The 17,140-nt window shown below is 34.4% G+C and overlaps 1 protein-coding gene across 1 annotated transcript; it reads left to right on the forward strand.

Moving 5' to 3' along the window:
- Nucleotides 1–325: 325 nt before the first annotated feature.
- LOC124435220 (S-adenosyl-L-methionine-dependent tRNA 4-demethylwyosine synthase TYW1-like) lies at nt 326–10,318 on the forward strand. The gene is made up of 17 exons (XM_046985163.1): nt 326–391; nt 1,152–1,256; nt 1,840–2,034; nt 2,357–2,456; nt 2,546–2,694; nt 2,852–3,050; nt 3,779–3,831; nt 3,908–4,026; nt 4,535–4,644; nt 5,434–5,505; nt 6,596–6,701; nt 7,049–7,184; nt 7,886–7,996; nt 8,070–8,138; nt 9,075–9,173; nt 9,286–9,342; nt 9,500–10,318. Exons 1-17 carry the CDS (start codon nt 326–328, stop codon nt 9,662–9,664), a joined length of 1,911 nt encoding a protein of 636 aa, XP_046841119.1. The 3' UTR covers nt 9,665–10,318.
- Nucleotides 10,319–17,140: the final 6,822 nt, after the last annotated feature.

A 17,140-nucleotide genomic window follows, 5' to 3' on the forward strand; every position in this document is an offset into this window, starting at 1 on the left:
GGTTGACATTTGAGCAGCAAGCACTATTGTGTACGCAGGATGATGATATATGACCTGTTTAGTTCACATACTTGTTAGTTTGTGTTATAAGAAATAGGAATATTTGAATGTTGATAACTGGGAAGGAGGGGTTGTGTTCATATCTTTGTTGTAACAGCTTGTAGAAAACAATTGATTTCAAAAAGTGATAAGGCAAAAAATGCGTATCATCACGTTACTAACTTACCTAAGTCATATTTTTTCAACTTTGAAATTTGTGCATGAAACTACTATTTTGTCTACTAGTGAGTGTGTATTTGTTGCTGAAGTTGATTGAACAATCATAATGACTTGCATGTCAAACTTTGTCATAAATCGTCGAGAGCTTTCAGATGAGCTAAAGATCATCACCGTAGCCCTGTAGTTTAGGAGATAGCATTGTGCATGCGCAGAAATACCTCCACGCATGCATAGATTCTACCTCGCAAAAATATTGGAGTTACAGTGATTTTCAATAGCTCATTCGAAAGAGCTCATCGAGAGCTTTCAGATGAGCTAAAGATCATCGCCATAGTTCCAGTAATTTAGGAGATAGCACTGTGCATGCACAGAAATACCTTCGCGCATGCGCAGATCCTATCTCGAAAAATATTGGAGTTATGGCCATTTTCAATAGCTCATTTGAAAGATCATCACCATAGCCCTAGACAAAATTCATGACAAAGTTTGACTGTTTTTAAAATCATATTGATTCTTTTCTCTTGTTGTGAAAACTCCCAAAAATTACATAGACATAGGAGTTAGTAATGTGATGATATACAAATATTTGCCCATCCATCCAATTATCAACAATCCGAAGTCCCTTCTTCGTTCATTTGTTATTTATCAAATGCTTATGACATATTTTTACAATTATTTTCTTAATGAAGTTAAAACATTTTGCTCTCAGTTATAAAAACATTAAACTGTCCATATCTTGCTTAGGAAACAGTCAGCAATAACAGGAATGTAAGGATGAAAAAGTTCCTTATGCAAAAAAATCTGCCGACCTTGTGAAAGTTTTTTATGCAACACAAACTGGAACTGCTCAGGTTCAGTATTTTTTAAGAGAATTTTATAATAGAACACTAGTTTTTCTGACTTTTCAAACATAAGTGCCCTCTTTGCTTTAGTATTTTGCAGAGGTATTGAAGGATAGACTACAACAAGATCTTAAACTCAACACAAAACTCATTGATTTACGGAAATATGATCCCGATGAATCTTTGAGGAATGAGGTTTGCTGTTATTTATTGTATTCTATAGTCATTTGAAATTTTCTGTCTAGTATGGTGCAGATTTGAATCGAAATGAACAGTTCACAGTTCTTATTTGCACATGGAGTATTTGTAATGTAGTTTTTTTATTGCTAATTATTAGCTGGCTGGTGATGGATTATATGAACATGGGCGATCATGTTGCATTTTTATTGTTAGGGGATAATGAAATGATCCATGAATTTTCACCCCTCCTCCCTTTTACCATTATAAGAAATGTAAGTTAACAAACAAACAAACAAACAACATTTGTATACCGGCCAGTATTAATCAAAGGTTGATCTATGAATTTTCACTAAACGTCTCTATCTCTCGCCATATCTCTCGTTATACCCATCGCCTTCATAAGAAATGTAAGTTAAAGTCAAAAATATTTGATGGCTGCAGCCCAAAGTCCTTCTCTCCCTGGTCTGTGGTCTCAGAGCATATCTGCTGCCAGTTATATTAGATTAAAAGAAGGATGATTGGATTTTTGTGGTCCATACTCACTATTCTGTACCTGCTTCCATCTTTATGTCATTAAATGAATGTGTTTTTGATCAAGGTCAAAGATACCATATTATGCATCTTTATAATGGCTACTTACACTGATGGTCAACCCACAGATGGAGCAGAATGGTTCTACAAATGGCTTAAAGAAACTGCTGTTGATTTCCGAGTTCAGAAAACACTTCTTAGCGGGCTCAACTATTGTGTTTTGGGTCTTGGAAATTCACTTTACGCAGATCATTTTAATAAGGTAATTAGTCGATATAACTAAAGTTGGTGCCGCAAGAAGTTATTTGTCCCATGATTTAGTGAATTTAGCTACGTATTTAAAAAAATCCAACATTGAATGTATTTAATGAAGATAATGATATTGGAATACAGATTTCGTCTCAAACTCAAAATAAACAGTTTGTTCTTCATCAATGAAAGGAAACTTAAGTCGATTTCACCATCATAAAAATTATCTTTTGGGTAAATCACTTTTGACAATGTTTTGTCTAAAGGAATTTTTGAAAGTTGCGTGATTTATACAGACAACAAATCTCTGTAGACTTTAAACTGTCATTTACTAGGTGGGTAAGGATGTTGATAAATGGCTCCATGACCTGTCTGCCATCAGGTTCATGGCTCTTGGCACGTCAGACGAGAATGTATCGAAAAGTGAAAATGGCGGTGAGCACCACACACTGTGGTTGGTTTGAAAGATGAATTAAATGAAACTGAAGTGCAGCCTCTGCAATGCACAACTACACTCGTTTTAGGAAAGGAAGAAGACTTTCGTGCTTGGGTACAAATTTTGATGAAGAAACTGAAAGCACCTGGATTTTATTCGGCAAATAAGGGAAACGGTCTCTTGAAAAATAAAGACGAAGAGATCTCCGATTATCAGAATCATAATAAGTCAACAAATGTAAGATTTTTGTGATGGAGATGGGTGAGCAACCTGAGGGCGAAAACCGTTCACCTAAATATTTCCATGAACATAAACATAGATACTAGCATTTTGATAATAATGAAATTGCAAAACGGACTTCACAATACCTGAAGTATGAATTTCATTTTTTTAGGCCAAAGAACAGTTATACGATAGTGCGAGTGATGTTGAACAAGATAATGAGAATGGATACACTGACGGTGCTGAAGTCGTTGACGTAGAAGACTTGGGGAATATAGTCGGGAAAATGAATGAAAAGAAAAAAGAGGGAGTTTCCTTAGTACCAAAAGAAATGATTACACCTTTACTTCGGAAATCATTGACAAAACAAGGTATACAGTGTGACTGTTATGCATTTTCAAAGAATATGTTGCTCATGTTCAAATGTTCATAATGCGTTTATTCCTGATGATTATGTTGCTCATGTTCAAATGTTCATAATGCGTTTATTCCTGATGATTATGTTGCTCACGTTCAAATGCTCATAATGCGTTTATTCCTGATGATTATGTTGCTCATGTTCAAATGTTCATAATGCGTTTATTCCTGATGATTATGTTGCTCATGTTCAAATGCTCATAATGCGTTCCTGATGATTATGTTGCTCACGTTCAAATGTTCATAATGCGTTTGTTCCTGATGATTATGTTGCTCATGTTCAAATGTTCATAATGTGTTTATTCCTGATGATTATGTTGCTCATGTTCAAATGTTCATAATGCGTTTATTCCTGATGATTATGTTGCTCGTTCAAATGTTCATAATGCGTTTATTCCTGATGATTATGTTGCTCATGTTCAAATGTTCATAATGCGTTTATTCCTGATGATTATGTTGCTCATGTTCAAATGTTCATAATGCGTTTATTCCTGATGATTATGTTGCTCGTTCAAATGTTCATATGCGTTTATTCCTGATGATTATGTTGCTCACGTTCAAATGCTCATAATGCGTTTATTCCTGATGATTATGTTGCTCACGTTCAAATGCTCATAATGCGTTTATTAATGATGATTATGTCTCAGTTGCGCTCCATTACGTACTTGTTTATATTTTTAAGGATACAAACTTGTTGGTTCCCATTCAGGTGTTAAGCTATGTCGTTGGACTAAGGTAGTATAACATGCATTGAGGTGGCCATTTAAAAGTTTAGAATCATTTATATGTGCGTAAACTGGTATTTTTCTAGTCAATGCTACGCGGTCGTGGGGGATGTTACAAACATACTTTTTACGGCATAGAAAGTCATCGTTGTATGGAAAGCACTCCTAGTTTGGCTTGCGCGAACAAGTGCGTCTTTTGTTGGAGGTAAGATGTCAATTAAGTTGGATTTTATCATAGTAAAATAACACATTCTTTAACCTTTAATCAACAAAGAGTTCGACAAAGAAGAGATGTGGTACATCGCTCATTCATGAGAATATTTAGGGTCATGTGTGAGCGTGATATACGATAGTAAAGAAGAAACATGTTGCGTGTCTTTTGGGATTTTTGTGAAGTTGCATGACAGTACAGTGCTCAAGAGATGCTGATATAAGAAATGTATTCGCAACTCGATTGCAGACCTTGCAAATTATATAAAAGTTTTCAACCAATCACCGTTGAGTCTGCGTCATACTTTACTTCTTCAAATACCTCTGTCTTAATCCTTGGACAACTTGTCTGGTGGAAAGTTGATGAAAAACAACGACTTATTTTGGAATTTTGAGATTGAATTCCCGTGAGGCTTTTGCTCTTTACCTAACTGATGAAAATCATTATCTGACACTCTTGGTTACAAATCATTTTTTTTTATTTTATTTGCATCACGACTTAGGCATCATACAAATCCGGTTGGAACGGAATGGCGTTGGAAAATGGACGAGCCCGATGATATTGTCAACGAAGCCATTAAAAAGCACTGTGATATGATAAAACAATTCAAAGGTAGCTACTTGTGGCGTAGCTCGTAATCACGTGTGAATAAGCTTGTCCAAGTGTCTGAGTCACATTTGTGACATTTATATGAGAGTTAGTACTTAGGTATTATTGGCATATGTGATGTAGTCTCTTTGAGGAAACATCCTGCATTTTGAAATCTCCCCAAAAGGGATTGAGAGGGTGGAGAAAAAATGTAGCTCCCAAACTAAAATTATCATTATAGGATTGTAGCTCGTCATTCTTTGAGAAATTTGATTGAAATGATTAGGCTTGCTTTTGAAGAATGAATGAAATGAAAATGTAATATTGACGATCTTCGACTATAAATTTAATCAAAGGACTAAAGGGAAAAGAAAATGTAGGAAATTACAGGCATATTTTTGGTGTCATACTATTGTTATTCTGCAAGGTTCAATCTTCAGCTTCGCTAAGCGAATGTTCTACGGCGAAATAAATTGATTTTCGTTGAGAGGTTCGTAGTGTACAACAAAAACTGAATTTTTATTATTTTAGCAATAAAATGTTTTATTTCTAAAGGTTATGCGCAAAGTGAAATAAATCAATCCGGTCACGGGTGTACATCCATGGATGTCTTTAAGTAAATGGGTTAACTTAAATGGAAGGGCTATTATTCAATCTCCACCCATGGAAATATGCAATACTGAATGAGGTATATGGTATAAGTATGGGGAGTGGGTGGGGGTGGAGAGACCGAAAGGGATATATTATAAAAATGGTGGCTGTAAACGGTGCTAATTGCCAACATTGATTTGTAATTTTATAACTTTTACGAAGGTGTTCCTGGTGTGAAAGCCGAACGTCTCGAGGAAGGAATGGCAGTCAGACATTGTGCTCTGTCGTTAGTCGGTATGTATCGATTCTCGTTATCTTTAATTACTGCTTTATCTTTGGACTCGCTTTATCATGCGAATTAATGTGTTACAGTAGTGAAACTCTCCGGTTGAAATGCGAAACTTTTCCAGCGATTGTTTCATTTAATAAACGCAAATTTCCCTCTGCTTTTTAGTGCAAAGTTACAATGGAAATTTTGCAGTATTGTGATAAATGGCAAAAGTTAAAACGAGCTATGCATATACCGTAATGTAAACTTACGTGGGTGGTGTGGGGTGAATGTAATATATATGTTAGTTGTGTTTTAATGGAGTTAGTCGATACATCGATGGTTATTGAGACAGATGTCGTTTCCTAATTGAAAATTCTTTAGACATTTTGCCAAAACCAGAAAAATTTTGGGAAATCATTGTCTTGCTAACTTTGAAATTACAACTAGCTTCAAGAGACAAGTTTTGAACTTGCATAAATTTTTGACCAAATGCTAGAATAATTTTGTTATATGGCACGAACAACCATAAATGTTTACAAGAAAAATTACTACTGGAATCAATCATAAAATGTTACATACAATCGTTGGATCCCTACTTTTACATACAATTTTTGGATCCCTACTTTTACATACAATCGTTGGATCCCTACTTTTATATAAAATCGTTAAATCCCTACTTTTACATACAATCTTTGGATCCCTACTTTTACATACAATCGTTGGATCCCTGCTTTTACATACAGTTGTTGGATCCCTACTTTTATATACAATCGTTAAATCCCTACTTTTATATACAATCGTTGGATCCCTACTTTTATATACAATCGTTGGATCCCTACTTTTACATACAATCTTTGGATGCCTACTTTTACATACAGTTGTTGGATCCCTACTTTTACATACAGTTGTTGGATCCCTACTTTTAATTCTTACGTCGTAATTATTGTTTATCATTGAAGCTTGCATTAGGAAATCACTTCTTCTTTCTTTGTTGAAAAAAAGTCTCAAACAACAAAATGTTGAAGCAAATGTGTTTTCGTTTACAAACCGTTAAATAGAGTTACACTAAGTAATGTTTTTCTTAAGCCAATACTATTATCTTTTTTTTCTCAGGCGAACCAATCATGTACCCCAAGATCAACGATCTTCTTACATTGCTTCATGGCCGTGGTATTTCGTCTTTCCTGGTAACTAATGCCCAGTTTCCTGACGCCATCAGGTATACTTGATCCTACGTATGTCTGTACAAAGACATTGTCATAAGAGTTTCCTAATGGACTACTTATCCTTTATTATTCACGCTTGCTTGGTCGTTATTGAGAAGCAGGCAGGGATTTTTGTAGAGAGTAAGTCCTTATGGCAATATGTGTACTGAAAGACAGAGTTCTAGTATTTCTCAGTTAAATCGAGCAAACGAGGTTATTAAAAAGTTAATTACATGCCATTAGACGTTTGTACTTTTACTGTTTGCTTCCTTAAAAAAGAAAGGAATTATGCTACTGTTTCCAAATGCTATGTAATCACATTGCATTCGTTTAAATTGTTTTTTGTCTTTGTATTTTGAAGAAATCTTCTACCTGTAACACAGCTTTATGTGAGCGTTGATGCAAGCACCAGAGAAAGCTTAAAGAAAATAGATCGACCTCTTTTCCGAGATTTTTGGTCTAGATTTCTGGAAAGCCTTCGAGCGTTAGCCGACAAGGTAAGATTTGGTGTATTTTCTGGCGATGAAGACTATCTCGTGCATACGGATTTAAAATGTTTATCTGTTTAACCGAGTTTATTTTTTCATCGTCTGTTGGTTATGAAAAGGGAAACATAGAGCTCCATTGATGGGTGTGTTTTTCTTACTTTCGGAGCACCTTCTGTCTTTTGTTACAAGGGGGTGCACGAGGAATGGTTATGAACCCACTAAATATTGGTACACGAAGCAGTCAAGCAAAAGCAATTGTACTTTGTGTTCAATAGAGCACACTTCCCATAAATATTTGCCAAGCATGGTATAAAAGTAAAATAGCTGACATTCAAGTATTGTAGGTAGATGCACATAATTGCGCTGCTTCTGTATCATTTGGTTTTAACACGTTTTGGGGGCAGCGGTCTTACACACGAAATTTCTTATTTGTTCATTTGGTCATCTGTAAACTGTCTCAAATTCAGATTTTTTCTTACCAATAGTATTGACATTGCATACTGATTAGAAAGATCTCAATGGCATGTTGTCGTCTTAAAAACTGCTTAAAACTATTTTGCTTTTCAACCAATGCCCAAAAACCTTTCAGTAAACAAATTATAACTTTTGAAGTAAAGCGTTGTCAAAGCTAAACAGTTCTTTGTAGCAAATCAATCGACTCTTCATTATTATTTCGATGAAAATTTATAAAAAATTTTGATATCATACAGGGACAAAGGACTGTGTATCGACTGACTTTAGTCAAAGGTTGGAATGCTGAAGAAATAAAAGGCTACACTGAACTTGTGTCTCTAGGAAGGCCTGACTTTATCGAAGTTAAGGTATAAATGATTACGTTAGCTTGTTTGATTAAGGTTATTACTATTATTTCTTATTTTTCCTTCCTGAATGTAGGGAGTGACTTATTGTGGTGATTCAAAAGCATCGTCATTAACTATGAAGAATGTTCCATGGCATGAGGAAGTATGTTGGTTGTTATTAAAACTTAAAGCGTCGTTTACACGAGCAATTTTTTGGTGACAATTTCATTTGCTCGCGAGGAAAAAATTTTGGCATTTTTTGTATAATAAATACGTTTGTTGAAAAGCTGACGTGTCAATGCGGCGAATAAAAATTGTCGTATGAAAAATTGATCGTCCAAACGGCTCGTCCTATAAAGAGATGGTCGTGTTTGTGCAAAAACAAGATTGTACGAGAACTTCGCGCTTTTTGAGAGAGTTGGTTTTTTCTTGCACGAAGACATTTGCTCTTAAGAAATACTTGTTGCATCGTCTACACGAGCATAGACAGTTGTCAAAATAAATATTGTAACATTAAAAATTCCTCGTGTAAACGACGCTTAACTGGTTAATTAATTACGTAAATGGTTTGAACCCGGGAGTATCGTTACATGTTTGTAGATGTAGATCTTCCAGGTTAGTAGGATCCTGAGAAGGACTGTTGGTGTTGACTGACGTTTTGACAACCTTAGCGGTAGTCATCTTCAGAGTCAAACTATAATTGATAATTACGTTAAATTATTAGTTGCACACTCGCCGTCGTGAAGACAACTTAATATTATTATTTGTCCAGGAATCAGGACGTAGATTTTGTATTGACTTCATGAATGGTTCATCTTGCCATCCATGACAAAATTATAAGATAATCACTTTCATTGATCAGTTCTGGATCATGGTAACCATGGCAACAGTATAAGATAATCTCTTGCATTGATTTGTTCTGAACCATGCTATAACCATGGCAACAGTATAAGATAATCTTTTACACTGATTAGCTATCGGCGATTCTAAGTAAGTTTAATAGTAATGAAATGCATGTAGGTATTTGTTGCGAGCTTGTTCAGAAAGCATCGGAATGATTTGTTAACATGTATGCGTTGAAAGCTGTTTGTATTTTTAGGTGATTGGTTTTGTAAAGCAACTCACGGATGCATTGCCGGATTATGAAATTGCTTGTGAACATGAACACTCCAATTGTCTTCTTATTGCTAAGAAAAAGGTGTTGTATAACAATAGAATGAATTTGATTTTCATAAAAAAAGATATTGTGTTATATTGCAAAGAATATCGACATATCCATCGACATTTCAAGTGATCATTTCGTTTTATAGTTTAAGGTCGACGAGAAATGGCACACTTGGATTGATTATTCAAAGTTTCATTCATTGGTAGGCAAAACCGTGCTGGAATCACACGTTTTGTAATTTTCGTATTCATAATTCATGAATAGCAGTAAATGCTGCTAAAGATATGGAGCGAGCAAATTTGTGTTGTGGAATGGCTATCCACTCGTGATTTAAAATAATTATGTTTCATGTTTTGTAGATGAAAAGATACCAAAATACAAACGGCCTGGCTTCGTTTACCTCCTTAGATTACATGGAAGCTACGCCTTCTTGGGCCGTTTTTGGTGACGTTAATAGAGGATTTGACCCAAACGAAGCCAGGTTTAAGCGTAAAGGCAAAATGAAAGATCATGCTAGTATTTAGTAAAATACTTCAGACTTTCAGTGCATGAATGATCACAATCATGCATAGTAATGATAATGCTGTTCCTTTTTTTGAACATTAAAAAATATGAATCATTCCATGAAAAAAATGTAGAATCAGCGTGTCCGCTACAGCATTTTGTGTTCATTTGTGTAGTGTGACAAACATTTTCCATCCTCTCATTCCATGAAAAAAATATAGAATCAGCGTGTCCGCTACAGCAGTTTGTGTTCATTTTGTGTAGTGTGGCAAACATTTTCTATCCTCTCATTAGTTACACTGTCAAACTAAAACAAAGATAAACAACAAAACTCTTTTAAAATCGATGGATGTTTTTCAATGCATGACATACCAATGTGGCGTAAGCAATTCGTGCTTTTCTTTCAATAAAAACTGCGAACAAGTTTTTTTTATGACAGTTTGGTATGTTTGTCATATATTTCTACCACAAAGATATTTGTTCAAAAGGTGTGTTCGCTTTAAAAATGCGCGTGTCAGAAAATTTTTACTGATGAACAAAGAAAACATATAATTAATGGAAAAGCGATTTGTCCACGTTGTCTACGTTGAATAGAAAAAATGTTTTATAAGAATTTCTTGTTAATACTGTCTCCACGTTGTCTACGTTGAATAAAAAAAGAAGTTTTATAAGAATTTCTTGTTAATACTGTCTCCACGTTGTCTACGTTTAATAGAAAAAGAAGTTTTATAAGAATTTGGCTTTAATGCAAACATGCAAGTGGCCCCATCTGCACACGCATTGAACACTTTGTAAAGAAATTAATATGAAGCAAGAATATTTGGTACTGGTTCTAGACCTAGTGTTGGCGTTAGTCTTAATGTTAGTATCATTGTCGTTGTTAGTCTTAATCTTTGGACGATGTTTTATAGAAGTTAGACGGCGGTTATTATAATTCTGGATCTAAAATGAAAAAAAACTTAGAACGAGAGTGAATGGGTAGACTTCCAATACAAAATTACATTGCAGTTTCAGTGACTGAAAATTGTGGACTTTTGAAATTTTCTGTGTAAGTGTAACAAATTTATTTTTGTTTTGTTTTACTTTTGTGATTTATGAGCAAATAATAATTCTGAAGCGGAGCTATTTATTTATTTATACATTATGCTATGAATGCAGATTATTTCATTGACATCAAATCATAAAACAAAAGCTTTCGTAACCACAAAACTGAACAGTTTGATTACTTGTTGTAGTCGGCAGGGTAAATCAAGTAATAAAAGCAACAGTGCTTATTTTGATGTAAAAGAAACTTCTACGAATGACATACATAATGTGGGCTACTTTTGTCTGGGAAAGGTTATAATGTAACAAAACACAGTGCATGGTCGTAACACATCGGCAGAGTGTTGCACAAGGCATATGATAAAGGGTATAGAGAGGAATGTTTTTCATAGGGGGTGGGAAAGTGTACAAAAGAAACTTCTACGAATGACATACATAATGAGGGCTACTTTAGTCTGGGAAAGGTGATAATGTAACAAAACACAGTGCATGGTCGTTAGACATCGGCAGAGTGTTGCACAAGGCATATAATAAAGGGTATAGAGAGGAATGTTTTTCAGGGGGGAGGGAAAGTGTACAAAAGGAACTTCTACTACTGACATACTAAGGCCTCCTATACCTTGGGAAAGGTGATAGTGGGTAACAAAGCTTAGTGATGGTCATAAGGCACGGTTAGAGTGTCGTACAGGACATATAGCGAAGGAATAATTGAGGAATGTATGTCACTGGGAGAATGAAAGTCTAAATGAATTTGTTCAGTTGTCTCAACTCTTATTATTTCGTTGTGTTGTTTTTGTATTCAATATTATTTATATATTTACTTGTCCTGTCAGTCTTGGTAAATTCCAGTAAATTGCCTGTTGCAGATTTTGAACATATATCTTTCGTACTAGCTTTAATTTGATCTTTTATAATAGTTTGCATATCAAAAGAAAGATTTTGCAATGTTCTTAATGTAATATAAATGAAGGCAAAACACTTGATATACCCATCTAAAAATTGACTGAAATTGAACTACCCGTATAACGACACAAAAATTGTGCAATTAAAGATGCGAAATTATGCAAGGATAGAATATTTCAATTCCAGAGATGAAATACTCATGTTCTTCATGATTAAAGAATTCTAATGATATGTAAGTTTGTGTGTCTGCATCATTACCCAATTGAGCTGGGACTATGAAATTGTAAGAGACGTCAAAATTTGAAATTTAGAAGAGAAAATCCTTGAACTACAAGAGTCAACATGAGATAAGTAGAAAGCAATCCTTAATTGATCATTGTGAATAGAACTTCGGAGCTAATGAAGCTTGTTAGATCCGGACAGATCGTTTTTAAAAAAGTTGTAAGCGGTTTGATTTTATCGTATTTATTAAAGTAACCAAGTGACGTTTCGTCTTGGCTCAAGATATTTTAAAACTCAAAATATTTAGAGATTATGTATATACAAAATGATTTTTTGTTAGTTACATAGTGAAAACCATATTGTAATTGCTGTCGCTGCAATTGTGTTCTAATCCCTCTCCTCCTCCCTCTGCTCCTCTCCTCCTCTACCTCTCCTACTTCTCTGACTCTACTCCTCTCTCCTCCTCCACTCCCTCTCATCCATTTCCTCTCTTACTCCTCTCCCTCTCCTACTCTACTCCTTCTCTCTCTCCTCCTCCTCTCACTCTCCTTTTCCCCTCTGTCTCCCTCCCTACTCTTCTCACTTCCTCCTCCTCTCACTCTCCTCTTCCTCTCACTCTCCACTCCCACTCCTCCTCCTTTCCCACTTCTCCTTGCCCTCTCCTCGTCCCTCCCCTCTACCTCTCACTATCCTCTCCCTCTTCTCCTCGTCCATCTCCTCCTCCTTTCACACTCCTCCCCTCTCTCTTCTGCTCCTCTCACCCCCCTCCTCCCCTCTCTCTGTCTCTCCTACTCCTCTTGTCTAGGTGTGAAGATTGGTAAAAATTTGTAAAAATGCGTGAATTATAGTCTTTCTTTAAAAAATGTGAAAATATGTGAAAATGCGTGCATTATAGTCTTTGTATGAAAAAAGGTGAAATTTTGTGAAAATTCATAAATTATAGTTACATGTTTGTAAATGTAGATCGTCCAGGTTGGTATAATCCTGAGAAGGACTGTTTTTGTTGTTGTTGACTGACGTTTCGACAACCTTAAACATAACAGGAACTTAAAAATAAGACTTAATGAACACAAACGAGCTACTAAGAAACACGACAAAATTAATCACATTGCCAAACATCACCAAATCACAAAGCACAACATTGACTGGAACTCGGCAAAATGCATTACTTACAGTACTGACTATGGACAACGGATTACATTAGCAAAATGGTATACCAACTTGGAACAAACCCCCCTGAACAGGTCACAGCAATTACCGGCACCTTACAAACGACTTATTCACAATACAAACAAACGATCAACTAAAACATTACACTTCACACTAATTCACAATGACAATACACAATTGACACCCACAACTAAAAACATCACACCTAAATCACACATCACAACTAAAAATATTTCACTTCACACTAATTCACAATGACAATACACATTTCCTGTACACACAATACAATGACGTAAGAACCAGATAACAAATACGGCTATAGTCTTTGGCCTGAAATGTGTGAAAATGCAAAAACTATAGTCTTTGGCAGGAAAATATGTGAAAATGCAAAGACTATAGTCTTTGGCATGAAATGTGTGAAAATGCAAAGAATATAGTCTTTGACGTGAAAATGTGTGAAAATCCAAAGACTATAGTCTTTTTCATCAAATGTTTCAAAATGAAAAGACAATAGTCTTTCTCGTGAAAATGTGTGAAAATGCAACGACTATAGTCTTTGACATGAACATGTGTGAAAATACAAAGACTATAGTCTTTTGTATCAAAATGTGTGAAAATGCAAAGACTATGTTCTTTGGCATCAAAATGTGTGAAAATGCAAAGACTATAGTCTTTAGCATGAAATTGTGTGAAAATACAAAGACTATAGTCTTTTGTCTGAAATGTGTGAAAATACAAAGACTAGTCTTTTGCATGAAAATGTGTAAAAATTAAAGACTATAGTCTTTGGCACAAAAATGTGTGAAAATGCATGAGCTATAGTCTTTGACACGAAAATATGAGAAAATGCAAAGACTATAGTCTTTTGTCTGAAATGTGTGAAAATACAAAGACTAGTCTTTTGCATGAAAATGTGTAAAAATTAAAGACTATAAGTCTTTGGCACGAAAATATGTGAAAATGCAAAGACTATAGTCTTTGGCACGAAAATATGTGAAAATGCAAAGACTATACTATTTGGGAAGAAAATGTGTGAAAATGCAAAGACTATAAGTCTTTGGCATGAAAATATGTGAAAATGCAAAGACTATAGTCTTTGGCACGAAAATATGTGAAAATGTAAACACTATAGTCTTTGGCACAAAAATGTATGAAAATGCATGAGCTATTGTCTTTGGCACGAAAATGTGTTAAAATTCATGAGCTATTGTCTTTAGCATGAAAATGTGTGAAAATGCATGAACTATAGTCTTTGGCATCAAAATGTGTGAAATTACAAAGTCTATAGTCTTTGGTCTGAAATGTGTGAAAATGCAAAGACTATGTCTTTCGCATGAAAATTATTAAAAATGCAAAGACTATATTTTTTGGCATGAAAATGTGTGAAAATGCAAAGACTATAGTCTTTTGCATGAAAATGTGTAAAAATTAAAGACTATAGTCTTTGGCACAAAAATGTGTGAAAATGCATGAGCTATTGTCTTTGGCATCAAAATGTGTGAAAATGCATGAACTATAGTCTTTGGCATCAAAATGTGTGAAATTGCAAAGTCTATAGTCTTTGGTCTGAAATGTGTGAAAATGCAAAGACTATATCTTTCGCATGAAAATTAAAAATGCAAGACTATATTCTTTGGCATCACAATGTGTGAAAAATGCAAAGACTATAGTTTTTGGCATGAAAATGTGTGAAAATACAAAGACAATAGTCTTTTGCATGAAAATGTGTAAAAATTAAAGGCTATTGTCTTTGGCACGAAAATGTGTGAAAATGCAAAACTATAGTCTTTGGCACGAAAATGTGTCAAAGTGCAAAACTATAGTCTTTGGCACGAAAATGTGTTAAAATGCATGAGCTATTGTCTTTAGCATGAAAATGTGTGAAAATGCATGAACTATAGTCTTTGGCATGAAAATGTGTGAAATTGCAAAGTCTATAGTCTTTGGTCTGAAATGTGTGAAAATGCAAAGACTATGTCTTTCGCATGAAAATTATTAAAAATGCAAAGACTATATTCTTTGGCATCAAAACGTGTGAAAATGCAAAGACTATAGTCTTTGGCATGAAAATGTGTGAAAATGCAAAGACTATAGTCTTTGGCACAAAAATGTGTAAAACTGCAAAACTATAGTCTATGGTACGAAAATCTGTGAAAATGCATGAGCTATTGTCTTTGGCACGAAAATGTGTTAAAATGCATGAACTATAGTCTTTGGCATGAAAATGTGTGAAATTGCAAAGTCTATAGTCTTTGGTCTGAAATGTGTGAAAATGCAAAGACTATATCTTTCGCATGAAAATTATTAAAAATGCAAAGACTATATTCTTTGGCATGAAAATGTGTGAAAATGCAAAGACTATAGTCTTTGGCATGAAAATGTGTGAAAATGCAAGACTATAGTCTTTTGCATGAAAATGTGTAAAAATTAAAGACTATAGTCTTTGGCATGAAAATGTGTGAAAATGCAAAGACTATAGTCTTTGGCATGAAAATGTGTGAAAATGCAAGACTATAGTCTTTTGCATGAAAATGTGTAAAAATTAAAGACTATAGTCTATGGCACGAAAATCTGTGAAAATGCATGAGCTATTGTCTTTGGCATGAAAATGTGTGAAAATGCATGAACTATAGTGTTTGGCATCAAAATGTGTGAAATTGCAAAGACTATAGTCTTTGGTCTGAAATGTGTGAAAATACAAAGACTATGTCTTTTGCATGAAAACGCGTGAAAATGCAAAGACTATATTCTTTGGCTTGAACATGTGTGAAAATACAAAGACAATAGTCTTTTGCATGAAAATGTGTAAAAATTAAAGACTATTGTCTTTGGCACGAAAATGTGTGAAAATGCAAAACTATTGTCTTTGGCACGAAAATATGGGAAAATACATGAGCTATTGTCTTTGGCATGAAAATGTGTGAAAATGCATGAACTATAGTCTTTGACATGAACATGTGTGAAAATACAAAGACTATAATCTTTTGTATCAAAATGTGTGAAAATGCAAAGACTATGTCTTTTCCATGAAAATGCGTGAAAATGCAAAGACTATATTCTTTTGCATGAAAATGTGTGAAAATGCAAAGACTATAGTCTTTGACATGAACATGTGTGAAAATACAAAGACTATAATCTTTTGTATCAAAATGTGTGAAACTGCAAAACTCTAGTCTTTGGCACGAAAATGTGTGAAAATGCATGAGCTATCGTCTTTGGCATCAAAATGTGTGAAATTTCAAAGACTATAGTCTTTGGTCTGAAATGTGTGAAAATACAAAGACTATGTCTTTTGCATGAAAATGCGTGAAAATGCAAAGACTATATTCTTTGGCATCAAAATGTGTGAAAATGCAAAGACTATAGTCTTTGGTCTGAAATGTGTGAAAATGCAAAGACTATGTCTTTTGCATGAAAATGTGTGAAAATGCAAAGACTATACATGTTCATGTCTTTGACATGAACATGTGTGAAAATACAAAGACTATAATCTTTTGTATCAAAATGTGTGAAAATGCAAAACTATAGTCTTTGGCACGAAAATGTGTGAAAATGCATGAGCTATTGTCTTTGGCATCAAAATGTGTGAAATTTCAAAGACTATAGTCTTTGGTCTGAAATGTGTGAAAATACAAAGACTATGTCTTTTGCATGAAAATGCGTGAAAATGCAAAGACTATATTCTTTGGCATCAAAATGTGTGAAAATGCAAAGACTATAGTCTTTGGCATGAAAATGTGTGAAAATGCAAAGACTATAATCTTTGGTCTGAAATGTGTGAAAATGCAAAGACTATGTCTTTTGCATGAAAATGTGTAAAAATTAAAGACTATAGTCCTTGGCACAAAAATGTGTGAAACTGCAAAACTATAGTCTTTGGCACGAAAATGTGTGAAAATGCATGAGCTGTTGTCTTTGGCATGAAAATGTGTGAAAATGCAAAAACTATAGTCTTTTTCATCAAATGTTTCAAAATGCAAAGACTATAGTCTTTGACATGAACATGTGTGAAAATACAAAGACCATAGTCTTTTGCATGAAAATGTGTAAAAATTAAAGACTATTGTCTTTGGCACGAAAATGTGTGAAATTGAAAAGACTATAGTCTTTGGTCTGAAATGTGTGAAAATTGAAAGACTATGTCTTTTGCATGAAAA

This window comes from Xenia sp. Carnegie-2017, unplaced genomic scaffold (genome assembly GCF_021976095.1).
Source record: "Xenia sp. Carnegie-2017 unplaced genomic scaffold, XeniaSp_v1 HiC_scaffold_14, whole genome shotgun sequence".
Classification (NCBI taxonomy): domain Eukaryota; kingdom Metazoa; phylum Cnidaria; class Anthozoa; order Malacalcyonacea; family Xeniidae; genus Xenia; species Xenia sp. Carnegie-2017.

Bases quoted from the DNA above. Each gene is read 5' to 3' on its own strand.
- LOC124435220 (XM_046985163.1), top strand. From the start codon at position 326: ATGACTTGCATGTCAAACTTTGTCATAAATCGTCGAGAGCTTTCAGAT. The intron at 2,035-2,356 runs GTAATTAGTCGA...GTCATTTACTAG, and splicing joins ACGCAGATCATTTTAATAAG to GTGGGTAAGGATGTTGATAA. The intron at 7,185-7,885 runs GTAAGATTTGGT...GATATCATACAG, and splicing joins TTCGAGCGTTAGCCGACAAG to GGACAAAGGACTGTGTATCG.